At 42.4% G+C, this 27605-nt stretch overlaps 1 protein-coding gene across 9 annotated transcripts in view; it reads left to right on the top strand.

Moving 5' to 3' along the window:
- Positions 1-27605, top strand: part of MYRIP (myosin VIIA and Rab interacting protein) — a 393633-nt gene that overhangs the window by 123357 nt on the left and 242671 nt on the right. The window contains exon 2 of one of the 9 annotated variants that reach the window (XM_059161997.1): positions 12140-12251. The exons of the other annotated variants lie outside the window; for them this stretch is intronic. Coding sequence (XP_059017980.1) covers positions 12244-12251 — 8 coding nt within the window. The 5' untranslated portion in view covers positions 12140-12243. The remainder of the gene's footprint in view (positions 1-12139; positions 12252-27605) is intronic. 9 annotated transcript variants of the gene reach the window in all.

Below are 27605 nucleotides of genomic sequence, written 5' to 3'. Positions count from 1 at the left end.
GGGCGAATGGAAGATTGTAAAGCCCTCCATTAATGCTCTTTACAGTTTCAGGTATGTGAACTTGAACAAGCTGGGTAAATTCTCTGAGCCTTGCATCTTCTCATTTTAAAATGAGGTAATCATAGTTATCTGGCTAAGTTAATTTAGGGCCAGATAATATACATAAATTACCTGTAACAATAGGTGCTATTTAATATAAAGCTGATTTATTATTATTTGTTACATTTGTTACCACTGTTACTGTTTCAACTAACCCCTAGCATAGACCTGAGGTTCACATGCCAGTAGGGAAAGAGGTAAGACATTTAAGAAGAATTTTAAACTCTTTTAGAATAACCATAGCACCTTCTGTGTATATATACTTTAACCTAAATTCTGATGATGAATAAAACAAAACTCCTACTTCTTGTTACCATACCTTTTCACTTTTCCCTACCTACTCTCCAGGGATAAGAAAGAAAATTAGTAAACTTCCCCACTTTGAATTCCATTCCCCTACCTACTTCATAATGGGGAATCTAGAGATGGGAAAAAGGCCAAAAGATTTGGGATCAACAGAGAGAAACTGAGATTAACACACATTGCCTGGCTTCACTGTTACAGTAATTCAGTGTGATTCTGTAAAAACTGTGAGGACAGGCAGGTGAAGACTGTGAGTTTAGGCATTGAGGTATAATAAATGTGCCCACCTCTCTCATTTCTCTAGAGTATTTATGATTATAATAGAGGATTTTTAGATGTAATAATAGATGGATAATAGTATATATATATAGTAGTAGAGATTGCTATACTTTATTTGTAAGTTCGATTGTAAGTCAAATAGAAAGCCAAATGGAAACATCTTAAAATTCTGTCTTGTAAATAATACAAAGGGAATCTGTTGTCTTTGCAAAAAAAGAAATCTGCACCTTCCGGCTCCTGGGCTACTAGTAATAGCATCTGATTTTGAAAGCAATTCTTACTCATTCCTTAGGGCAGACGCTTGGAGCTGTCTACATGGATGACACACCTGGCTGTGAATAGAACCAGGTCGGAGGTTTTGCTATGGTTTATTATATTACACCTATGAATAATTCATGAGCCATCTGTTGACCATAAAGCCAGTTAAGGAATTCTAATAAATGCATGATTTCCATTTCCTAGGGTAAAGCAGCATTGGCATTTACAACCTTCCGGAGCAATAAAATGCCAGTATGGGTTGACAGTTATGGGTCCTTGCTATTTCTAAGCATTAATCACCTCAAAGACAGTATCATGTATCTTCACTTCTAGAACGCTGAGCTACAAAACGCTGGCAACGTGTTAAAACCCCATTTACTTCTTATGATACAATATCTTATATTCACATGAGCCAGACTTAATGACTCACAAAGACAATTTGAAATAAATATGGATATTCACCCTGGAATTTTCTCTTTCAATGGCAATAATTATTAACAACACTAGTTTTTTTCTCTGAGGTAGTGATTTTTTGGCAGTTTCGTTCTTATTCAAAATGAACTGAAGATGTGATTATTATAGTGCTGCTATCTTTCCCAGCTTGTAATTGCTCACAGATTAATTGAATTTCTTTTTTACTGGGCAAAAGTAACACTATATCAGCAGGAGGATATGATTTTGAAGTTTCACTGCCACAAAATGGTTTTATTTTTTATTTTTTTAAAAGATTTTATTTATTTATTTGACAGAGAGAACGATCACAAGTAGGCAGAGAGGCAGGCAGAGAGAGAGGAGGAAGCAGGCTCCCCGCCGAGCAGAGAGCCCAATGCGGGGCTCGATCCCAGGACCCTGAGATCATGACCTGAGCCGAAGGCAGAGGCTTAACCCACTGAGCCACTCAGGCACCCCACAAAATGATTTTAATGTGCAATTAAACTTTAACTTATGATTCTGAGTTACTTTCAAAAATCACAAATATTGCCTTCCCTGATTTCCAGGGTGGTTCTGATCACCCTGAAAAAAATAAGGAAATAAATATACTTTAAAAAGTACCACAGGGCACCTGGGTGGCTCAGTGGGTTAAAGCCTCTACCTTTAGCTCAGGTCATGATCCCAGGGTCCTGGGATCCAGCCCTGCATCAGGATCTCTGCTCAGCAGGGAGCCTGCTTCCTCCTCTCTCTCTGCCTGCCTCTCTGCCTACTTGTGATCTCTCTTTGTCAAATAAATAAATAAAATCTTTTTAAAAAAGTACCAAACCCCAGTCAGATTTTTGTCATGTTGATACTTTTGTTTTGAATCTTCTCATATTTTTCTACATAAAGATGAGCGCATCTCCTTTGGACCAGAAAAAACTCATGCCTGGAAAGTCTTGATTTTATCTCTCATTCCAACTGACTTGAGTAATGTGACTGTTTATTAAACTGCCTTTGTATTTTGAAAATAAAGATAATGAGTATATAATAAGACCCCAACTTTGTAAATAAATGCAGTCATGCATATGTGCATTTGTACTGATTTTTAAAAGATCAAGAGGGAATATTGCTAAAAATTGAAAATGATTACGTCTGGGTAATTTTTTTATTATAATTTTTTATTTTAATTTGTGCTTTACTTTCTAAATTTCCTTTAATCATACAGTAGTTTATTTTTTTAAAAAGCTAGTGAGAAGTGAAAGTGCTCATTTTCCTCCTCCTTTTATTCACAAAGGAGCACATCCAAAGAAAGACTATAGAAGTTTGAAAGAGGAGATGGCACTGAGGGGGTGGGTGCCCAGGACTGGGAGGGTGCAGGGATGGGTGGTCCTTAAGGTCAGCACACTGAGCAGATCTCTCAGGGATGACTCCCAGAACCAGGGTCCCAGAATCTAACAGGCATGTCAGAGCACACAGGCCCCAGCTGAGGGTTAGATGGTTACCATCTCTTGGACAAGGATGCCCCTGTTGATGTGACTGGTATATTCTTTGCCCTGCTGGATCCAGAGCTGCTGGTTGTTCAGTGCGAATGGAACCAGTGCAGGGCTCAGTCTTGCAGGCTGACTGACCACCTTGGGCATCCACCCCCAGATGCCTATTAGAGTGATTGGCATGAGGACTTTTGGTTAAACATGACTGGAATGAAGCTAGTCTTTTTAAATGGAGATCTGGGAACTTCTGGGTGGCATGGTCAGTTGAGCCTCCCACTCTTGGCTTAGGTTGTGATCTTGGGGACCAAAGGATCAAGACCCACACCAGGTCCACTCTTAGTGTGGAGTCTGCTTGGGTTTCTTTGACCCTCCTCCATACATGTATATAAATAAATCAAGTAAATAAATAAATTTTTTAAAAAATAAAATATAATACATGTGAATAAATAAATCTTTAAAAAGTAAAATATAATAAAATAAAATAGCTGCATAAAACATATTGAAGTGAAAAGAATAATACCCATAAACCTTGAGACTATTTAATGTCTAGGTCAACTTTTATATTTACCATTTATACCTGATTTACACCTGACCTTTTCTTTGGGGTTTCTTTAGACTAAAATTTCCAGGCTTCTGTACCTTCTCTCCACATGGTCAGTACTGGTCATCACCTCTTAAAACAGTGTCCAGTTTTCCCTTCTTTTGTGTTTGCCTGGGAGCTCATTTATTCATCAGGGTCTGTGGAGCCCCTATTGCCCCTAGGTCCTAGGTCCTGGGCAAGGTAAATTACTCACAGACCCATAAAAGTAAACTCCAATTTTTTACAAAAAGGGTTTCCACCCCTCTTCTCAGCAGGACCTCTTAGCAAAGAGTTCACTGTGTAATTAGAACTATTAGCCTTCATCTTCTGGATGTAGTCCAAGGCTTGGGCTGGGTACCATGTTACTACTGACAAGGTCTAATACCAGTCGAGACGTGGGGTGGCATCTATGAACTTAACAATGTCTATCATAGTCCTCAAGTATAAAAAGAGACATGCAAACTAGTGGTATTTTGTGCATTGGTATATATCAGACCTGTGTGACTGACACCAGAGATGTTATTTTGCCTGGATAAGGATACTGGCATAAAGTCACTGAACAGATAGCATCTCATTTTGAAACATTATGGTTAAAAGTGGATGATGAGAACTGTGAATGTTGGAGTGTCTGTGCTGTAGAGGTTGTCTGGAGATACCAGGACCATCTGTTTTGTCTGTCTTTAGGTGACCTTGGAACTGTGCAAAGAGAGTGTCCAGACCCTCCTGATTAAGGCATTTTGTCTCTTTTGTATAGTAAAAATAACTGTGGACACTATGTTCTGGCTGGGATTATGATGCCTCAATGCCATATGTTTGTGTTGACATTAATAGTGTACTCTAAAATTTGGCACAAGCCTAGCCACATGCTGCCTTCAGCAGCATGGACTCTAGGGCAGGACTTCCTAGAGATCACAAAGAAATCAGTTCCAACCCCAGCCTTGATCAGGTTATTGAATTTGAATTTGATGCTCTAATCTCCAAGTGGGTAACTCCATCATCTTATCAAAGACAACTTTGATATTGGGGAAAGAAGTGCTTCATAACGTACCATTGCATCTTACTGAACTCACTGTTAGTTTTGTAACAATGTTATCAGAATCTTTATGTACATCCCCTAGGTCCCCAGCCTCTTTTATGTTCAAAGTGGTAGCATTTTTGCACTTTCATCATAATGTTTGATGCTGAGTTGCTTTCCCCACTTCCCCACTTTTGAAAAATGGTATATAAAAAAAAAGAAATTGCACAGAGAGAGCAGGAGGCCCTCGGTAGAAATGACCTATTGATGCACTGTACATCAGTGCTGACTGCTGAATGAAAACAAGGTCAATGCCTACAATGCTTAGGCCCTAAAGTTTTCATATACTAGAGCTTTCTGAGCACTCAACCCAGATTTTTAATAAATCTGTCCCTCTTGGGATTTTCAGTGTTTAATAACCAAAAGTAAGCAGCTAATTTGCCAAATATAGTTAAGTGAACAACCTTTATCACCCACTCTGCTGCAGGAGGCAGGTGACATTTGGTTTCATGGCAATTAATAGGTAACTTTTAAATGGCCGGTAAATTGGCAATTGATTATATTTTCAAATGAACACGGCCACCACAGAAACACTGTGTCACTTTTGATTAACATCAACATGACAAACTTGTAATGAACATTAATGTCAGTGGCTGAAAGATGTCTACAAGATCTGTTTAAAGTATTTAGGGAGTGAAGATCCCTGTGGCTGGTGCTGATACAGAGGTGAGCACAGGAGCTCATATCCAGTGGGGGAGTTAGTCAAAGAATGGCAAAAGATGGGCGCGTGGGTGGCTCAGTTCGTTAAGCGTCTGCCTTCAGCTCAGGTCATGATCCCAGGACACTGGGATCATGTTTTCCTCTCCCTCTGCTCCCCGCCCCCCACTCGTGCCCTCTCTCGCTCACAAAAATAAATAAAATATTAAAAAAAGGAAAAGAATGGCAGAAGAAAGTGAGGAATTACAGCTGTGACAGGTGATGGAGAAGGATCATAATGCTGCCTAGGCTGGATTCTCTAGAAGCAGAGCCTCAGGCAGGGGTTTGGATGCCCCTGATTTATTGGGCTCATAGGAGGAGAGGTGTCCAAATCAGGCCAAGGCAGGGAAGATGAGGTCTCAGCTAGACTGAGCTTTAGCTTGATCCCATGGGAGCTCTGGAGCTTGACTTACACCCCAGAGTTGCCCCACCTTAAGGCAAGTTGGTCTTTCATGTTGTCCCCTGCCCTGAGCTACTCAGACATTAATGAGAGTCTGACCTGGGGTGGATGGGTATGGTATGTCTCTGGGGCAAAGGGGATTCTGTAAGGCCAAGGGCAGTTTTCTAACGAAGGAGGACAACAGAGGGAATAAATGCATCAAGTTGTGAGGGACCCTTGGTGTGCCTCCAACAGCATCTGCTAGAGATGCTAAGAGTGTTCTTCCTTCAGAGCTCTCTGATGGCTGCCCTAGCACCCAGAAAAAGAGCCACATTTCTGAAAAGGACTGCCAATGCCTGTAGGACCTGGTGGGACTGGATTCTCAGTTATCTTTTCTATTTAAACAGCAGTGTATGTTTTGAACATTATTTCACATTTCTTCAGCGTGTGTTGGGGCACCCAGTTTTGTTGTCTTACGTTTTTATTCCAAAGATCTGTAAGTGGCCTAGGATTTTGCTTTAAAGTAAAACTTGACATATGGTATGACTCTTCTGGCTTCAGAGAAATCTTTTTTCTTTCACTAAATGTGACCAGAATTACTGTCTCCATTTGAAATTGGCCAAGGGTTGAAGATAGAAAGAAAGAGTTTTGGGGGTCAAAACGTATATACATATTTTTAAAACTACACAAACGTTTTGCTAGATACAGTGGACTTCTTTATCTGGGCTGTGTCCTTACTTAGAACATCTGCCTTTCTTCCCACATTTAGGTTTGTCTCTTAGATCTCTACAGCCTGGGCTCTTTTCACTTTTTTCAGGGCCTCTCTCTATTATTTGATATCAATTCATTTTTTTCCTCCTTAAATTCTTCACCTTTTTGAGTTCTATTTTAGCATTTGGTGTCTGTCCTATGGCAAACCCAGGGAGGTCCTGAAATCTGACCATCTGTCAAAATCCTGTGCTGCTTCTGACATCCCCAAAATCCATGCTGTTGAGGCCTTGGTGCAGACAGACCTCTGTTGACAACATTGTAATTCCCTGCAGATGTTTGAGTCACTGTCATTATCAGCCTGGCTGCTAGGTCTGAAACATTGCCAAGTTCCTGAAGAGACAATTTTATCTGACAGATTTCTTCCAATTGCAGGAACGTATGTTACTTATAAGACATACATCTAAGGATCAATTTAACGCTGGAGGTTAGAACACATCAACTCATGTTCCCTGTATGCTGGTGGGCTCTGGCTGGGGGAACTTCTGGCACACTGAAGGAACTCAGGAAATATATGTAGGTTGAATAAAAGTGAACTGGCTAAGTTTGGTGAATCCAAAGAGAAACAAAACATTTTGAGTTTTTGAAGAACCCAAATTACTAGCAGGGAAAGTGGACCTGCAAATACATGGTCATAACAAACTGTGATATGCCTGTTTTCTCATCTGGAAATAAGGGACAAGACCTCTCTTTGGAGAGAATTGAAAGAAATCATGCATGTGAAGTGCTTAACAGAATGTTTTTATGTTAGGGCACCATTTAGTGGAGACATGTACAGAGCAGGGAGAAAGTAGTTGATTCTATGGAGTAGTGGTGAAGTGTATCCAAAAAAACTTAATAGACTTAGTGCCTGAGAGTTGAGCAAGATTTTGTGATTCTGTCCATCCATTCATTCATGATCTGTGTTGTCAGCAACACCCATATCTGTCAGTGGCTCTCCCTATGTTTATGTAGGATGAGAGATTGGACATCAGTGGACAGGTTTCATCTCCTAATATGACTTAATGTACTTAATGGAATTGCCAGTTTTATCACCAAAAGAACCACTGATGATTGCAGTTAAAAATTACTTACAGATACCCAATGGCCTTGATCATATTAAACAACAGGAATTGCTAAACATTGTGTTTCAGAACCTCAGGTCCTGCCAACTCTCTTGGGAATGACAAAAGAAATTTTTATAACAAATTAGTAATTTCAACACCATAAAATATTTACTAGGGAAAACTAACCAAACATATATTATTAATCTTAATAAGCATTTTAAAAGAAGGGTATGTATCTTTTAGCATCTGTCCTATGTTCATTTTTTTTGTTGTTGCCTAAATCATGATCCTAATGATAAGGCCTAGTTTTCTCTGACAGAGGAATCTTAAAAACACTTCCTTGCGTCGGGCAAAACTGTCTCATGGTGCATGGACAAAATATCCTCCAGGGCTATTTACCTACTAATGTCAAACTCACAGATACAAAAACATGTCAGCTCCATTGTCCATGCGTTTGGGTTTTCTAAAGTAATATGGAAATATTGTGATGATGAATGGGTATTAGTGTTTAAAGATTAGAAATATTTAAAACCTAAAGCAACCATAGAAACTTACTTCTTCATAAATGTTTCTGAAATTTTGCTTTTGAAGAGGCTTAATCCATAACCAAATACCATTGCTAAATATAAACCTGAAATACAGGTTTCTGATATTTGAAAAGGTGGGCCTGGATTACATTCAGCTCTTATGTGACCCAGCTCCTTCATCCCTGCCAGCATCTCTGCAGAGTACAGGGCACCGACTTAAACATTGTCGGGAAAATAGGAAGTAGTACTGCATAGAAAACAGAAAATCTAAAAAACAAAAGGCAGTATTGGTTTTCTTGTTCAAAACTGTTTCCTTTGGATGCCAGGTATATGTATATGTATGTGTACCTCCCTGTTATATAACACAATTTTTAAGCCTAAAGTTTGAGTAATATGAGTTACTAATTAGAAATATTCTCCATCACAAACTATTTGATTTTGATTGTTGCGCTAGACTGTTTTGACCCCATTGATTTTGGTTCCTAATGCCTTTTCTGCCAGACCACATCCCCCTAATGCTTGACCTATTCTATTTATTCAAGAAGTAGCTGGCAGCTTGCTTACTTGACCCTGAGGGGGACTGGGCACACAGTGGGGAACCACCCAGACCAGGCCCCACCCTTACCGAGTTCTAGGGGAGGAGGCAATTAACAATAAACAAATGAACAGGTATGTAAAGTCATTAATTACAGATTGCAGTAGGGGCTGGGAAAGGAAGAAATAGAACACTGACAGACATTAATGGGGACACGTTCTTTACCAAATATTTGAAGACAAAATATTGGAAGACCTGTATATTACTTGATTTTCCAATATAAACACCACATGAGAAATTTAATTTAGAATTAGGTGCCAGAAAATGCTACCTCCTGTGAGGAACTAGTAAGCTTCCTTCTTTGTACAACAGAAAATTATCTCGTTTACCCTATTTCCTTTTTTTTTTTTTTTTTTTTTTTTAATATTCTTGGCTCTGTTTTCCAGGAAGCTTGGAGGAAAATTTGATGCCTCATGAAAGCATTAAATTATCTGTTCTGCTCAGTGTATTTGAGCAGGAGATGAGCTAAAACACCACCGTGGCCCTTGCACCCCCATCTAAGGATGTGCTTGTAAAATAGCGGGTGGTTCTGAGGCAGGCCAGGGTCAGCTTAGATAGACCAGAGCAGAGATGTTTGAAGGGTAGTTTTTGTAAGGAAGTTTCTCAGCATGATGTGCAACATTATTCACACCTCCATTCTGCATCAAATTCTCAAAAAAATCTACTTTATTCTCTAGTGTTTGATGGAAATTGGTTTTGTATTTGTGATGCATCCCAGGGTTAAGGCTGGCCTGAAATTGACCATAGAGTTAGAGCAGATGTCCCAAAGAGGCCAGCCTCATTCCATTCACATTCTGTTCCCGATCCTTTCATCTCTTTTCCTTATTATTTCTTTCCCTAGTTTGTTGATTTTATTGTATTTATACATTTATGTATGTGAACATTGTTGAGAAATACAAACAAATCTCTCTCTTGAGTTCCCTGAGAACCTAAGGTGTGATAGGCAAACAGACTGAGATGAAAATCCGTGCTCTGGTATCTATTGGTGTTTGCTATGGTGCCCCCCCCCCCCCAAGTCTACCTTGCCAGTCCAGTACTCTCAAAGCACAGTGTCTCCAAGTGTTGACTGCTGATGGCTCAAAATTGCTCCCATATCAGAATTTTCCTCCTAGAGATTATAACCCCCTTGTTGGAGGGTGAGGTGGCTTCCCAAGATATGACTGACTAAAACAAGGGTGGGAAAGGCTATCCTCTTCTCACAGTAGAACCAGCTGTGCAGTATAATCCAAGTTGCCAGAGCTCCAGTGGGGTCAGATTGAAGTAGACTCCACAGAGACTATGTTTCCACTTGCCTCCTTCCCCTTTCCTAATCTGTTTCCTTTCTCCCCTTCTTTTGAGAATACTCCTGCAATAAATCATGTGAACAAGAATCCCTATCTCAGGCTCTACTCTTTGGGCCTCTGTTTTCTTATTTGTAAAATGATGAGAGCTCATCACTGATAGAATTATTTTGAGGAGTAAGTGAAATAATACATGTATGGTGCCCAGAAAGACTTAAAAAGCAGGCATTCAGGAGCTGGTATTAACTGTTCATAATGTAAAGCCACATTTCATGACTAAAGAAACGTTGAAAAACAGACACCTTACTAAAAACTTCCCAGGTGTCTTGTTATGCATTCTGATGGTGCTAGTCGTCATGGCCCAATAGACGACAGCAGTCATATTGCTAAGTGGTAGACTTTTTTCCCATTTCTAAGTGCAGGGCTGCCCTCTATGGGACTCTGAATAAATTAATTGAGGATGTAAGGTTATGAAGTATACCTCTTGCAGCTAATAGCAAACTGTATGAGGATTGTTCTGTCTAACCTTTAAAAAGCTTCTAGCAACCTATAGAGATAAATATATCCAGTTGTCCTTAGAATTTGAGTCCCTATTCCCTTGAGGCTTGGGTTTTAGAACCTAGTGCAAACTTAGATCTCTGCTCCAACTTCTTATTTCTAGAGAAGAAACTCAAAATTCATAGAGGTGAAGCAGCTTGTTCACTGTCCCATGATGAATGAGGAGAACTGAATTCAAATCTTACCTTAGCCCTGGCTTCCAAGTCAGACTGTTTTTGTGTGATGTGCTGCTGTCTATATGGTCATGGATTCTTTCTCTGTGAATCATTGCCATCTGTTTAATGACATTGAGTAATAAATACTTTTGCTACAGTCCTGCTTTTCTCTGCTTTGCTCACTTATCTCTAGCCACCCGCTTATCATACCATTTTTCCAGCACAAAGGCCAAGCTTCCTACTCTAGGACCTTTGCTCTGGCGCTTCCCTTTCCCTGCCACACTCTTCTATGTACTGCCTTCAAGTCTTTGCTCAAATGTCACCTTCTCACACTGGCCCCCCTATTTAATATGGTGGGTGCCCACCACCAACATACCAGATTCCCCCTTGCCCAGCTCTACCTTTTCTTTTTTCCATAGCACTTATCACTTTCTGTTATACTATATAATTTACTTATTCATTATTTAATACCATGAATGTAAGTGCCTTGGAAGCAGGGATCTTTGTCTCTTTTGTTCACTGACACGGTTCATGTGCCTAGAACAGTGCATAGCACACAACAGTTGTAGTATGTGTTGAATTAATTAACCTTCCAAAATGAATTTATCACCTAATGGAAGGGTCAGTGCTCCGGTGTGGAAGTACAGCTCTCTGTGATGTCTGAGAGAGTTTGAAGAAATGTCCTGTTCCTCATGGAAGACCAGGCCACTGCTGTCTTAACTCTGCCCACTAAGAGACCAGTATCAATGTGCTGTAATTAGAACTCCTTTACCCACTGTCCCCTAAGAGGCCTCCAGGGCCTCCCCATCAAGCCTCTCATCACCTTTGACCTCCCTCATGCCCACAAGGCCAAACCTTCTCCATCTCTGGGCTCTTTCCCCATGTAGTTAGGTCAGCCTATGCTCAGACTCCCCCTCTAAACTTCATCTCCCCCAAACCTTTCTATTTTGCCCCCAGAACTCATCACCATCAGCCACAGAGACCCCCTATCCTTAGCCTCTTCTCTGAGAGTTGTCACTGCTGTCTTGCTCTGAAGCATGCCTCTCCTCCAAGGACACCAATTCCACAAAGCCTTTTCGGATGGTGGCTGTTTCTTCTCTTCCCCATTGTAATTCTGAGCCTACTCCAGACCAGAACCTTACTCCTTGAGGCACTTTCCATCTGAATGTACTATGTATCATTTGACCTTGTTATGGGCATCTGTCAGCCTTGTAGCCAGTCCCCCTTATTCACAGGATATTTCATTACCTAGACTTCCGGCTCTCACTCTCTGTTCCTGTGACCCTTCCACTTCTCTTTGGTGACCTCAGCATCTCTGCAGTGACCCAGAATCCTAGTCTCTAATTCCTTGCTTTCCATTAATCTTCAAGTCCACAGCCCTTCTCTAGTTCTTGACATCCTCGACAATGCCCAGCTCCCACATTCTTGACCTCAAGCATCCCGGTCTCTGACCACCATTTCCTATCTTTGAGTGCCCTCTCTCTAATAATTCTTCCCTGAGATCTAGTGGGTTCCACGTTTTTGTTGTTAAGGTCACCTCTTGTCCTGACTTCATCCTTACTTAGCTGGGATTTCATTAATATATTTGGGGGGTTTTTTTGCATTCATTTTCAGTCCTTTGGTTTTTGCTTTTTCAGCCCTACTCACCTGGCAAACCCCACCCCTGGTGAACCTCCAGTTGCCGTCTGCACCTCCCCCAGCACCTGAGCAGCTGAGTAGGGATGGAGGGAAATGCACCACCATGCTGACGTGAGTCAGTGGATTCTGAGCTCTGCCTGGCATTCCTAAATTGTTTCCACAGTCAATCTCCATTCTCCAAAATGTCAGTTAGTCACACCTTGTCCTCTATTCCCCACCCTCCTCACTCCTGTCCCCTCCTCATTCTCAGCTAATTACATCTTTTTTCCTGAAGGTTAATTTTATTTATTCATTCTGAACTAAGAATAAAGTTACATGTTTTATTAATAGGCCCTGCCCCCCCAGGCATGGGTGCTTATTAATAATAATGAACCAGTAATTGAAATTTCAACTAGAAGTAAATCAGTCCTAAGAGAAAAGTCAGCTAGCACCCATTCAATTTTTCCCTCCTCTACTAAGCTTTTTATAGAGAAATTAATGTTTACATTACATTAGCCTAATCTTTGCCCCTCTTTAAAGATGGGCAACTTCCATTTTAAAGAGTTGGGAGTACTTTCTATCCAGAGATACATACTGTTAACATTTTGATGTTTATTGGTGTAAGTTTGTTTTTCTTTAATTAAGTATTTTCTTAATTCAGCAAGAAAACAAAAGCAATTGGAAGCAACTTTCTGCCACCAGATCCTCTCTGTTTTCCCTCTGTCTATATGGCAGGTGATTAGGCATTAAGCATGGGTAGCAATAAACAATTTGTAGGTGGAGAAAGCTGGGTGGCTCAGTTGATTAAGCGTCTGTGTTCAGCTCAGATCATGATCCCAGGATCCTGGAGTCAAATCCCACATCAGGCTCCCTGCTCAGCAGGGAGTCTGCTTCTCTCTCAGCCTGCTTTCCCTGCTGCTCCCTCTGCTTGTACTCTCCCTCTCTGACAAATAAAATCTCTTTAAAAAAAAAAAAAAAAAGTTTTGTGGATCAATGCATTATCCCCAGCATCTCAGAGCCCAATAGGGACAGGCTCAGCAGGCCTGAATTTCTTTGAATTGTAAGACTTTGACTCTGCTAATTCTTCTTAGCCTTCAAAGACTGTCAACTTTCCAGTGACTTTCTTTACCATGATTTCAGTGAGATAATGACATCATTCTTAATCACGTGTCTATCTGCTTTTAATTTGCCTGCTAAATCGGCATAACTTGAACTTGATAACTTAAAGGATTACTTTAAGTATGGTTTAAAGTATAAACATTTCTTTTATGACTTAAAGTATAAACATAAATCACTTACTAATTAAAACATAAATACTTCAAGCAAAGTGGAATCCCAAAGACAGAGAACTTAACGAATGCAAGAACTTATAAATGTTATAAATAAATGCATAGCACCCAATGACTGCAGTGTGAAATAGTATCCACGGAGACAATTCTGAGAGTTTCCAAGTGAACTGCTCCAAGCGTTCCTTGGAGCAGCCCAGCTAGTGTAAGAGGTTTTTCTGGAAACAGAATCTGCTCCTCCCAGGAAAGTCTTCTTCCTTCCCACGGCACAGCTGACTGGTGTCTTAAATCCCAAAGCAGAGAGTCAAGTAAAAAACCCACCCAGACTGCCCCTCCTGCATGGTCATGCACAAAGCTGGTCCCCAGGCTGCCTCACAGGCAGATGCACACTGTGTCTTTACACAGACTCACACCCAGGAAAAGATACTCGAGGGACTTAGGTTTAGTGGTCTGCACATTATTTTCTGTCCCTTCCCTAATTTCTGTGAGTCTTTATTTGGGGAGGTAAAAGTCAGATGATAAGCCAAGAAATCTGATAAAACTGGCATAAAATCCTCCCCGTGTGGCTGATCGTCCCCACAGACAGCCCTGAGCAGCACACAGCCATGATGACAGGTACCTGCAAGGTTTTACAGATGGGAATTATACACGCTTGTTCATTTTTCCTAATGATGTTCTTATATTAGTAACATGGCAGGTTGCCTCCTCCTTTCTCCTACCCAGTATCTGAATACCTGGAAAACACTAGAAGTCTCTGCATTTCAGTTGCAATTTTCATGAATTCCTTGCAGCAGTGCTTCCCAAAGTGTGGCATGTGGATCACTGCTGGTAGACCAGATGAGCGTGGGTGGTGCAGGACTAAACATTTTTTATATTAATAGTTATGTTTTTGTTTTAATGTGTATTAGACAAAAAATGAACAAACATAACTTGCCCAGTATTTCGTGGATGTAAATATTTAGAATTAGTCAAAAGGAAGAGGATAGTTAAGATTTTTTTAGGTGAGAATGATTAAAACAAGAAAATTAAATAAATAGTAATGAAGTCGATTAATGCATTTGGCAAAAATTATGAAAGTGGCCTTCAAACTCACAGTGAGAAAGTGATGTGTTCAATGGCAGAGGCCAGCAGGCACAATTTCTTAAAAGGAGAAAGATATGGAAACTCCTGGAGACCATTCCTTGAAATGATACAACACAGCATAGTCCTATATGGAAAGATTTTCTAATCAGGCACTCGAGTTTCTCCCACTGGAAAGTACAGCTGCCATTGCTACTGTCCATGCAGTATGGGGTTTATTTTACATTCTTATGAAATTTTATCTCATAAAGTGATGGTAGGAACCACTGAGTCTTTTGTTTACAAAGTCAAAGAATAACCAAAATAACTACAGCTGAATTCCTTCAGTCATTCATTCAACAAACACTAGAGAGCATTTTTGTGTGTCAGACGCTGGGCCAAGTCCTGGAGTTAGGGGATTGAGAGGGTCCCCCACTGCAGGGGGTCAAGCTTAGGAATGACTTCCCATAGCAGCATTTCTGAAAGCTCATGCTGGCTCTCCCATGACCGGACCGTAGCAGCACTGGAATAGATCAGAGAAGAGGTGGTGCAGGAAGGCGCGATAGTGGCGGTGGCAGTGGAGAGAAATGAGCAGGCTCAAGAGCTATTTCAGGGTAGATCCAATAGAACATTGCCTAAGGGAAAGACAGGAGTCAGGGGAGAACGCTAGGTTTTTGGCTTCAGAAGCCCTGCGGGTGGAGATGCCAGGTCCCCAGAGCTCACGGAGCACATGGCTGGGGCTCAGTATCACATTCTCTAGGAAGTCCTGCCCTTTGTGGCTGTGTGTCATCTCTCCCCAAGGGCACAGGTGCTGCCTTATTCGTCTAGCATGAGGCCAGTCCTGTAAAAGGCATTTGGTCAGTTCCGACTAAAGGACTAGTAGACAACTTGGGGTGTGAGATTGCGAGACTAGTTGACTTGCAGTGTAGAGCAGTCCCTCTGCCCCATTTAAAATTTAATTTGGAGATAGATTTTGAAACTGCACTCCTCTGTTACCTTGTCACTCTAAAAACCTACAAGTAAGCACAATAGAAGTCTGCCCTTCTGCCTCAGGAACATAAACACAGGCTTGGTGACAGGCAGAGCGAAGACCAGGTGAGCAGCTAGAGGGGACACAGTAATGAAAGGAGATGCTGAGCGGTTTGTTGATGTCCAGTGGCGTTTGTCCAGGCGTGTCTGACTTTGTACACTTCCTGCTCTACCACCCTCGTGTTTTCTTTCCAAAAAATTCTTAAAGTAGTACATCAGTACTTGATTTCTTACCTTTACCTGAGGGACTTACACTAATCAAAGGAGCCAGAGAAATATTAAGAGCACAGAGCCACAGAGCAGAAACCTTGCCAGAAAGAAATTGTGGTGCCCAGGCAGGGTTTCTACCCTCCGCTGCGATGCTAGGACAGCATGAAGGAGGGCTAGGCTATGGGGCTGGTGTTCTACTCTGCCTAGTTATTCTGGCCCAACCCACTTTGGGGCCTCTCCGGCTAGTCCACATCCTGCTTCTCCCTAATCCCCATGTATGTGTATTCGGTGTCCATCTGCTGCTATGTGTCTGGGCTTTTGTCTTCCTGGTCCCCCTTGGTGACCCACAGCACCTGATCCTGTGGTATGACAAAGTCAGTACTAGTGAAATGCATGAAACAGCACAGATCTATGCTTTGGGCTTTAATGTTACCATCAGTTGTTATTTCTACAAATAGTTAAGTTCATTCTCTAGCTTTATTAGCCATCCCACCCTCTCTTTGTTAATGGCTCCGAGGTAAAAGTGGATGCACAGAATTAATGAGCCAGAACATTAGCGTGGTTTTTAAAATGATGCAGATGAGAGCATTACAATGTGGAAATAGACTTCATGAGCAGGTGACTTGAAACTGTGATTTGATTTCATGGGCATCAAAGCGAAACAGGAACATTAGCGGTGTTGCTCCTCACTGCTCATGGTCCACCTTGTTAGTGTGCTGGGTATACGGCATAGGTGTCAGGAACGTCTTTTGAGTGTCTTGTCCATAGTTTCCTGTAATATTTTGCAGATCTCCTTTGTGACTGAGTCTATAGTGGTAAAACAAAAATACACACCCATATGCAATCAGAAATTGTGAAACATCTATAAAGGAGAAACAACATGCTATGAGGACCCCAGGGGACCAACTTTCCCCTGAAGGACAAGGGGAGGTCTTTCGTGGAGAAATGGAGGAGGGTGAATGGACTCAAGCAGAAGGAACTTGGGGGAGAGACGCTTTCAAGAAGAGAGAGCATGTGGGAAAGCCTCAAGGAAGGCTAAGAGCACGGCATTTTCAAAGAACAGCCAGAAGTGGAACAGATGGTATGGATCGAGCCTGATAAGGGGAGGGGCAGATTTGGAGGCAGGCAGGCCACGCGGCTCCTATTGTATCTTGAGAAAAACTGGAGTCTGTGAAGTCATGTTAAGCAGGTGGGTAATGCATTTTTAGAAGCCCTTCTTGATGCAGTGTAGAGAAGAAATTAGGGAAGAGGAAGAAATGTCCCCAGTTTAGAAAGAGGCTGTTTCAAGATGCCCCTCAACAGATGAATGGATAAAGAAGATGTGATCCATATATACAATGGAATATTACTCAGCCATCAGAAAGGATGAATACCCAACTTTTGTATCAACATGGATGAGACTGGAGGAGATTATGCAGAGTGAAATAAATCAAGCAGAGAGAGTCAGTTATCATATGCTTTCACTTACTTGTGGAGCATAAGGAATAACACGGAGGACATTAGGAGAAGGAAAGGAAAAGTGAATTGGGGGAAATCAGAGGTGGAGATGAACCATGAGAGACTGTGGACTCTGAGAAACAAACTGAGGGTTTTAGAGGGGAGGGAGTAGAGGGATGGGTGAGCCTGGTGGGGGGTATTAAGAAGGGCACAGATTGCATGGAGCACTGGGTGTGGTGCATAAGCAGTGAATCTTGGCACACTGAAAAAGTAAAAATAAATAAATAAATAAATAGAAAGAGGCTGTTGCCCTGGTCCCAGGGGAGATGCCAGATGGAACTGTGGGGTACTGCAAAAACCAGAAGATGGTTGCCAGCTACTTTACATTTAGGAGCTAGGGTGTGTAGAACCTGGACTGTCCATGATCCGTAAGGAGAGGCAAGACCAAGAAAATATCCCATGTCTGGGTTTAGTAGCTGGATGGATGGAGGAGCCATTCACAGGGGCCAGGATTCCAGGCGCCAGCAGCTTGGCAGGGATGGAGGCAACATTTAAAACGTTCAACTTGAGATGTCTGTGAAATGACATCTATGCACTTGCTTCAGGAATCTGTGACTGAGCACCCACCTTCTTAGAAGTTTCCATGGTTAAGTGTTCACTGCGCTACCCCGGAATGATAAAGACTATTAGTGTCACTTGGGAACATTGTATATTTGCCACATTCACTGGCTGCCATCTGCACCCATTTTGGCCACACTTCAGGACAGGAGAAATAGCTGCCAGCTTAAAGGGGAAATTGGTTGTGTTTCCCTTAAGCAGCCAGATTGAATGAGGGCATGTTGGATGTGATGGCCTCAGCAAATGCTTGGGGAAATCTCTTTGCTTTGGAGAAGTACTTCATATCAGTTTAATCTTCAGAGTCACTGGAAGACAGAGGCAACCTCTATTTTTGTCAGACTTCTGTTCCAGGCGAATGCATCTAGCCATAGGGAAAGTAGTTTCAGAATAGACCTGATCAGGTGTCAGGGGACAGTTCATGCTGAGACAATAGCATTGAGGCCTTGGCTGGTCATCGTTCTCCTATGAGCTACTGAGCAGGCTGTTCTTTGATTTTGCATTTGTTTAAATATATACATATCCACAGAGAATACATACCCGCAGAGTAGTATTTGAAATAGCAGAACCAATGTGGAAGTTGTGGGAGGAAGGGGGATAGAAACACTAATGCATACGAATGCTCCCTGCCTTCTCTGGGTGGTCCTGTCCAACCAGTGTGCACAGTGTCCAATCAGTGCACGCAGCCTGAATTCAAATCCTCACTGACTCTGAGATGAGTCACAAGAAACCAGCCTTCACAAACCTCAGTTTCTCCTGCATTTGCTGGCAATATACCTGGAGTGCCTAACATGACTCCTGGCCCATGGCAGGTTGAAGAAGTCAGGGTTCTCCAGAGAAATGGAATCAGTAGGGGTGTGTGTGTGTGTGTGTGTATGTATGTAGAGAGAGAGACAATGAGAGAAAAGGAAAAGATTTTACAGAATAGTCTCATGCAATTGATAAATCAAAACTTTGTAGGGTAGGTAGGCAGTCCAGAGATCCAGAGAACAGTTGTAGTTCTAGCCCAAAGGCAGTCTGCTGGCCGAATTTTTGCTCCTATGAGGGAAGTGGTCTTTTTCTTAAAAATCCAACTGATTGATTCAGGGACACCTGGGTGGCTCAGTGCGTTAAGCCTCCACCTTCAGATCCATGATCTCAGGATTCTGGATCGAGCCCTGCATCAGGCTGTCTGCTAGGCAGGGAGCCTGCTTCCTCCTCTCTCTCTGCCTGCCTCTCTGCCTAGTTGTGATCTCTGCCTGTCAAATAAATAAATAAAATCTTAAAAAAAAAAAATCCAACTGATTGGATGAGGCCCATCCACATTATGAAAGGCAATCTGCTTTATGAAAAATGTACTCATTTAGGGGTGCCTGCGTGGCTCAGTGGGTTAAAGCCTCTGCCTTCAGCTCAGGTCATGATCCCAGGGTCCTGGGATGGAGCCCTGCATCTGGCTTTCTGCTCAGCAGGGAGCCTGCTTCCACCTTTGTCTCTGCCTGCCTCTCTGCCTAGTTGTGATCTCTGCCTATCAAATAAATAAATAAAATCTTAAAAAAAAATTTAAAAAAAAGAAAAGTGTACTTATTTAAATGTTAATCTCACCTGGTGGCTCAGTAGGATAAGCGTCTGCTTTTGGTTTATGCTATGAGCCCCAGGTCCTGGGATTGAGTCCCACATTGGGCTCCTTGCTCAGTGGGGAGCCTGCTTCTCCCTCCCCCTCTGCTACTGCCTCTGCTTGTGCTCTCTCTCTCTGACAAATAAATAAATTTTTTAAAAATGTTAATCTCACCTCGAAAATACTGTGGGAGCAACATCTAGACATGTTTGACCAAATGTCTGGGTCTCATGGCCTTGCCAAGTTGACCTCTAAGATTAATCATCATACTGGTGCTCTGAGATGGCTTTCAGAATTCCCTAGCTCACCCCGCCCAGTTAAACCCTCAGAAGGGCCCTCGAGTAGACTTTCCATGCTTTCTGTTAACTTGCATCCGCGCGTGACTCTGCTCTTTTTTTGTCTCTGAATCTCCCTTCATTTAGAACGTTATATAGCACAAAGTGGCATCTCCATATATGTTTATTGAATAAAGAAGCACATGAACTATGTAGGATTCATTTATAAAAGCAAAAGGCAGAAATTTCAACAAGCTGTGAATTTATTTATTCACTAAAAATTTAAAGCAGTGGATAAATTTAGATGTGGGCTTCAGGACATACATCTTAACATATTGCTAAAATAAAAATATACAACCAAAGCCCAATGAAGACCATTAAATTAAGGCTGTCCTTCTTTATCAAATGGTCTTTTCTGTATTCAATTTCAGACCATGTTCTTGGGTATAGCTAGGCTGTAAGTCCCTATTTGGCCCTGGTTTTCTCTCCAGGGAAATAAGAGAGCACAGTATAAGAGGGAGGGTCCTACACTATCACCATTGAACCCAAAATCAAGAGGCCAACTCAGACCCAGAAAACATGGGCTGGAAGACAGCTAAGGGAGAGAGCTCTTCAGCAGTTTTGGTAATTACTGCAGCACCCTGCAGGACACCAGACATCACAGCTCCCCATGTGGACACTCTCTGTCAGGAGGCCTGCCACTTCGGAAGGCGGAATACACACTTATTCCAATCAACCTCCCCTGACCACCTCCCCCCCCACCCCCCACAAGCGGTGTTGCTAAAGGAATGAGAAGTACACAGAATTTCAGGTTCTTTGCAGTCACTTTGCTTCTTGTCTTTCCATTTCCTCGTGCCCGAACAAGGCCAGGCAACCTCAGGGGTGCAGACATGAGGTGATGATTTTGGTGGAGACTTGTTGAGTCAGTTTGTCCCCTGAGTATTTTTTCTATCCTTGCTTAAAGCTTCTTCTGCCTGCTTTTGCCCCAATACTGGAGTTGGGGTGGCAGGACTCACTGTCAGAAAGCCAAGGCAAACAGAGGTGGGGGGGAAGGGAAGAAGTTGCAACATGCAGCTTCTCTGCTGGAGTGAATGAATCTTCCAGCTGAGACAGAGAGACAGAGAGGCCAGAGTTGCATGGCCCAGCAGTGGAGCTGGTCAGAACCTGCTGATGAGCCCTATCCAGGGTCACCATGGGCAGGTGGAGGGATAGACGGCTACACGCTTCCAGTGTGGTGGCTTGGGACTTCCTAAGGAGCAATCTGAGATGGGCTTCTAGGGGTCACAGATCGTCTGGATGAATGGTGGTCTCCTGGGGCCAAAAATCTCTCAAATGGAAGTGCCATAACCTAGAAAAAGACTGCATTTCTCAGTGTTTCCTCAAGTGGTCATACTGATATGACCTACTAATATCATTGTAATGATAAAAACTATGATTTTATTACAGGCCTGTGATGGACAGGTGCTGTGACTGCACGCTTCATTTTTGTCCTTCCTACAGTTGTATGAGGTGAGCATTATTGGCCTCATTTTATAATAAGGAAACTGAGTCAGGGAGCTGAGATACCTTGTCAAGTCAGGATTCTTACCCAGGTTTTTCTGATGCCAAAGCCTGTGCTCTACATGCAACACTTTCTTGATGAAGATACTTCCCTTTCTCTTGCAAGAAAGGATGAGCCTAGAGAAAGGAATGCTGTCCTGGAAACTGGGAAGGAAAAACAACAAATCAGAGTCCTGTGAAGATGGCTAGACATTCAGGGACAAGCCAAGAGGGAGGCAGGAAAAAGCAGAGGGAATGGGGACAGTGCTGGCCATTCTGAAGTGTGGAGCCAGATTTCTGGAAACTGCTGGAAAGCAAAGCTATGGGAAAAAAGCAGTGCCAAGACTTGAGGAATTCCGGCCACCAGAAACACATGGAAGGCTGGCTTCTGAGAATGGCCACCAAGGAAATAGGAGTGCTTCCTTTGACATGCAGTGCCTGAGAAGCGGAGAAAAGGCAGAAGAACACAGGTCACCCCAAATTATATTAAGAGGGGCCCATAGAGGTGATAAGTAACAATGCCCATTGCAAATCCCACAGGCCTGTGAAATGAGGGCTCCTGAGAGACAGACCTTCATGCTTCCCTTTGGTTCTAAGAGAAAAACAGAGCAGCCCCCAGTAAGCCAGTGAGCCAAGAGATGTTAGAAGCCACTGCAAAGAAAGCTGCCCTACCCCAGGGTCATTTTTAGGCCATCTTCATACCCAACCTCATGCTGTAGTGGATTTAGCTTGTCTCTGCATACAATACTATGCTTTGCATTGGCTCCCCAGTCCAGTATGGTAGCTTTAAGTTGACGTTCCTCCCCTGCCCCTGCCATCGCCTAAAAGGGAACTTCAGCAGCCTTTTAGGATGCTGGGTCTTTGTTTTGGGCTGTTTGGGCCCTCCCCTCTTCTTTTCAATTCCATCTTGCTCTGAATCCTGTCACACTCTGCTTCACCATCCAGCCTTCCCTTTCCATCCTTACCTTGCTCTTGCTCTCCTCGAACTTAGCCCTGCCTTCCTCTCTTAGAGTGAGGTTGATCTGCATGTAAGAAAGAAACCCAAACTGGGGCGCCTGGGTGGCTCAGTGGGTTAAGCCGCTGCCTTCAGCTCAGGTCATGATCTTAGGGTCTGGGGATCGAGTCCCGCATCGGGCTCTCTGCTCAGCAGGGAGCCTGCTTCCCTCTCTTTCTCTCTGCCTGCCTCTCCGTCTACTTGTGATTTCTCTCTCTAAAAAAAAAGAAAAAGCAGGATAAACAGTGATTAAATGGGAGAGAAGTTGATTTCTCGTTCACATAAAAGAAATTCCGTGGTAGGTTCAGGACTAGCGTGGTGGCATGCCCATGTCACTGAGGACCCAGGCTCCTATGTTTCTATCTACACCGCGTCCCAAGCTCAAATCATCAATCAAGATGGCAGCCAGAGCTCACGCCATCATGGGCACCAAGTGAAATGGGGGAGATAAAGCAGAAAGACAAAAACGGTGCCCCACCTTGCTGAGAGAGCTCCTTCTAAGCACCCTGTGTCACACAGATCTCTTCCACTTTTATTTCGTGGGCAAGAATGCAGTCACATAGCCACATCTAGTTGGAGGTGTGGGGAAGCATGGTCTCTATTCTGGGAAGAACTGGCAGTTAGGTTCTGTTATTGAGGAAGAAGGGAAGAGTGGATATCTTCCTTTTCCTGCCCCCTGTGCCTCCTTCTCTTCAATGACCAGGCTTACCATCAGTCATGGTTTGGGTTTCCTTCTGGGTTTGGTATCTTTAGCTGCTTGAGTATGGAAGAAAATTAACACATGTCTAACCTGAACTTAACGCCATCATAGCAGAGCTTTCAGTGTAACACATCATAGCAGAGCTTTCAGTGTTTCCCTCTTCTTGCAGGGACAGCATTATGTCCCACTGTGTTTGCTCAAGCCCCCTGTGTGGACCCAGACACCCTGTGTTATGATTGCACCCAGAGGAGGCAAAGCATACAGCAGTTGAAGACAGAGCAATTTGTCCTGAATTTTTTCTTTTTTACATTTAATGAACCAACCTTTACAGACAGAATTAAAAGCAAGAAAATAGAAATCCTGGGGCACATGAAAGATAAAAAATCCCCATTCCAACTGTAGAAGCTCTTTTAGGCAAAAACAAGTAAAAACACACAGAATGAAAAAGCTCAAAAGCTACAGCCTCAAGGTATCCACATTCAGTGACTTAAGTAAAGGAACCATCTTAAAAATAAAACCCCAGGCCAATTCCTAGTGTGTAAAGATATAAAAGCGGTACTTTCTTTCCATTAGTTTACTTTAAAGATTCAGATGTATAATGCTTGCTTCTAAGTCCTATCAGTTAAGCAATGAAATAAAGCCATGTTAATGAGCAAAACTCCTTGAAATCAGTACTTATAGGGGTGCTCATACAACAGTGTTACTATCCAATTTATTTTGCATGTGTTTTCATGCATAATATCACAGTATATTTCATAACATCAGAGAGGTTTGGATACACATAGCTGAGTGGTTGTAAATGGTGACATTGTTTATAGCTTATCCTGCAGCACAGTTATGCCCTGCTAGGTGGTATACACAGTAGGAACCGAACGGTTTCTATGTGAACCACCCATCCCAGAGTGGTAAATGACACTTGACAGTTCAGGTGAAGTGACTGGTGGACTCAAAACATTAAAATATAGTCCAGGGGCACATAGGATGCTCAGTGGGTTAAAGCCTCTGCCTTTGGCTCTCAGGTCATGATCTCAGGGTCTTGGGATCGAGTCCCGCATCGGGCTCTCTGCTCAGCAGGGAGCCTGCTTCTGCCTGCCTCTCTGCCTACTTGTGATCTCTCTCTCTGTCAAATAAATAAATAAAATCTTTAAAAAATATATATGTAGTCCATAAGAAGAAACAGACCCATAAATACAAACCAACTGGTAGTTGCCAGAGGGCAGGGGTGGTGGAGGGATGGGCAAAATGGGTGAAGGGCCGTGGCAGGTACAGGCTTCCAGTTATGGAATGACCATGTCATGGGGGTGAAAGTTACAGCATGGGGACAACCTAGTCAGTGGTACTATAATCGCACTGTATGGTGACAGACAGTAGCACACTTGTGAGCACACTTGTGATACAGAGTTGCTGGATCACTGTGTTGTACACCAGAAGCTCCTGTTCCATTGTGTGTCAGCTAGATTTCAAGTAAAAAAAAAAAAAATCAGAAAAAATACATAGTATGGATTATGTATTAAAATCAAGAAAACAGAAATCCTGGGGAACGTAAAAGATAAACAATCCCCACTCCAACTGTAGAAGGTCTTTGAATGCAATACTGTTTTGTCTTATGATTTCATAAATAGTTAAGTGTGTTAAAGATGAAATACAGCCCCTCAGCCACGAACCCCTGAAATACTGCAAGACATGGTGGTATATCTGTGAAGTTGCCTGCATCACAGTCTCCTTCCCTCCCAGTCCTGCTGCTTCTTCTCACGTTCCAGCTTGTCTGCACTTCTGAAGCCAGGCCAAGGACACTTCCTTCTTGCTTTTCTGCCAACACTGCGGCTCTTTGCTTCATCCTCCCTTTCTCTGTTTTCTGCCCATACAGCTTCTTTCTGGTGACCCCATATTCCCCTCTTCATGTCCTTTGTTGCATGTCCTTGGTGGAGGAGGTATGTATGGGTGGAGCAGGCAGAGTGTGGGGTTAACAGGGAAAAAAAATCACATTTTTGAACTTCCTTTCATCACCCTGTGTATCCATCCTGGAAAAGGAAGAACCCTAAAGTGTCCTCCTTCTGTGGTATGAGAGGAGAAACAAATGTGCAAAGTGCACATTTAATTCTTATGGAAGGAGAGAGACCATGATGTAGTTTATAAAACACAACCACTAGATCCTAGGCACCTGAGCTGCATGTGTGCCTTACAGATTATAGACTGGAGGGTTCCGAGTCGTCTGAAATCTTCTTTCAAGATTAGAACATGAGTCCTCACCCAGCAGCCTCCTACTGGAGAGAAAGAACCTTTCCAGTGTTTTCCATGACCAACCATGGGTGGTTGCCTACTGTGGGAAAGGGACACTGGGGCTCTGGGTGGGATGTCTGAACTCAAGCCTGGGTTCCACCATTCATGAACTTTGTGGGACTGAGCAAGTTTCTTAACCTCTCCATGCCTCAGTTTCCTGATCTGAAAAATAGGAAGGTGATAGCTATTTGCCTCTACCACATGGGCAACTAGATGGAATCATCATCATCTTTGACAATTTTGTGTACCTGTGGAGGTTACACATGGTCACTTTAGGCAGGTGGGCAAACTTGAGAGCTGGTGAGCTGCGTATTAATTAAAAAACAAAAGATGCTTAAATTCTTACCTCTTTCCTCAGCCTTGTCTGGTTCATAGTCCAAATTCAGCTCCTGTTGTATTTGGCCCCACTGCCAGAAGCACTAAAATATATAGATGTCCATAGGCATCAAATTTATTCACAACCTAAACTTATTTTCATAAAAAGAAGAAAACATAGATCTCTTGGGACATTCTGTAGATGCTGGTGTTGGGGAAGATCTTTATAAGAAAATTCTTTGGGAAAAAAAATTCTTTGAGCTCGTTTTTCTGAGAAGCCATGTGATGGTTTAAGACTCTCATTTAATTAAATATATCTTTCACCCTTTTTGCTCATGTGAGCAAGATTATGCATGATTTGTAAACATTTCCAAAATTCCAAAGATCAAAATATTTCATTAGAATGCTTCTTTGTTATTAGGGTTTAGCCGTGTGCCAAAGAAAGCTAAAAAACAAAAACAAAACAAAACAAAACAAAAAACATAATAGACCAACAATGTTAATGTGAAATAGTATACATAATTTACCAAAGTAAGGCTTTTAAGTTTCTTTGACCCTTACCTTAGACAATTTTTTTTTTTTTTTCAGCAAGCATGTAGGCATTCAGCAGAAACTCCCTGGGATCTTGGAGATAGAACAATTACCACCATTAGTGGGGTTCTGAGGGAAACAGGGAAGAGTGGGAAGAACCTGTGCTCTGCAGGGGACACCCAGAGACCACTGCTCCCTGGGCAGGTGCCCTTCTCGTGTGCCTTAGTTCCCTTACATGTATAGTGAGGACACTCAGCCTTTAGCTTCCCCCACTGCCTCATCCTCCCAACGTCTGGCCTATGGTTGTTTCTGTCTTCCTGGCAGCTCATACAAGTCAAGACATGTTACAATGGGGTTTAAATGTTGCTGACCTTTGCAGACCTTAACCTGACTATACACATTTTTATTTGATCCATACAGTATTTTAAAATTAGAAATCTTACATAAAAATCCAGTTGAGAGCTTTTATTGAAAAATTGCAACACTGGCTCTCCATTCAACTTTTTTTTTTTAATATAATTTTTTATTTTTTATAAACATATATTTTTATCCCCAGAGGTACAGGTCTGTGAATCACCAGGTTTACACACTTCACAGCACTCACCAAAGCACATACCCTCCCCAATGTCCATAATACCACCCCCTTCTCCCAAACCCCCTCCCCCCAGCAACCCTCAGTTTGTTTTGTGAGATTAAGAGTCACTTATGGTTTGTCTCCCTCCCAATCCCATCTTCTTTCATTTATTCTTCTCGTACCCACTGAAGCCCCCATGTTGCAACACCACTTCCTCATATCAGGGAGATCATATGATAGTTGTCTTTCTCCGCCTGACTTATTTCGCTAAGCATGATACGCTCTAGTTCCATCCATGTTGTCGCAAATGGCAAGATTTCATTTCTTTTGATGGATGCATAGTATTCCATTGTGTATATATACCATATCTTCTTGATCCATTCATCTGTTGATGGACATCTAGGTTCTTTCCATAGTTTGGCTATTGTGGACATTGCTGCTATAAACATTCGGGTGCACGTGCCCCTTCGGATCACTACGTTTGTATCTTTAGGGTAAATACCCAGTAGTGCAATTGCTGGGTCATAGGGCAGTTCTATTTTCAACATTTTGAGGAACCTCCATGCTGTTTTCCAGAGTGGTTGCACCGGCTTGCATTCCCACCAACAGTGTAGGAGGGTTCCCCTTTCTCTGCATCCTCGCCAGCATCTGTCATTTCCTGACTTGTTGATTTTAGCCATTCTGACTGGTGTGAGGTGATATCTCATTGTGGTTTTGATTTGTATTTCCCTGATGCCGAGTGATATGGAGCACTTTCTCATGTGTCTGTTGGCCATCTGGATATCTTCTTTGCAGAAATGTCTGTTCATGTACTCTGCCCATTTCTTGATTGGATTATTTGTTCTTTGGGTGTTGAGTTTGCTAAGTTCTTTATAGATTCTGGACACTAGTCCTTTATCTGATATGTCGTTTGCAAATATCTTCTCCCATTCTGTCAGTTGTTTTTTGATTTTGTTAACTGTTTCCTTTGCTGTGCAAAAGCTTTTGATCTTGATGAAATCCCAATAGTTCATTTTTGCCATTGCTTCCCTTGCCTTTTGCGTTGTTC

Source organism: Mustela lutreola, chromosome 2 (genome assembly GCF_030435805.1).
Source record: "Mustela lutreola isolate mMusLut2 chromosome 2, mMusLut2.pri, whole genome shotgun sequence".
Lineage (NCBI taxonomy): Eukaryota > Metazoa > Chordata > Mammalia > Carnivora > Mustelidae > Mustela > Mustela lutreola.
Note: the sequence above shows the minus strand (reverse complement) of the source record. Positions and strands in the feature narration are given on the sequence as shown.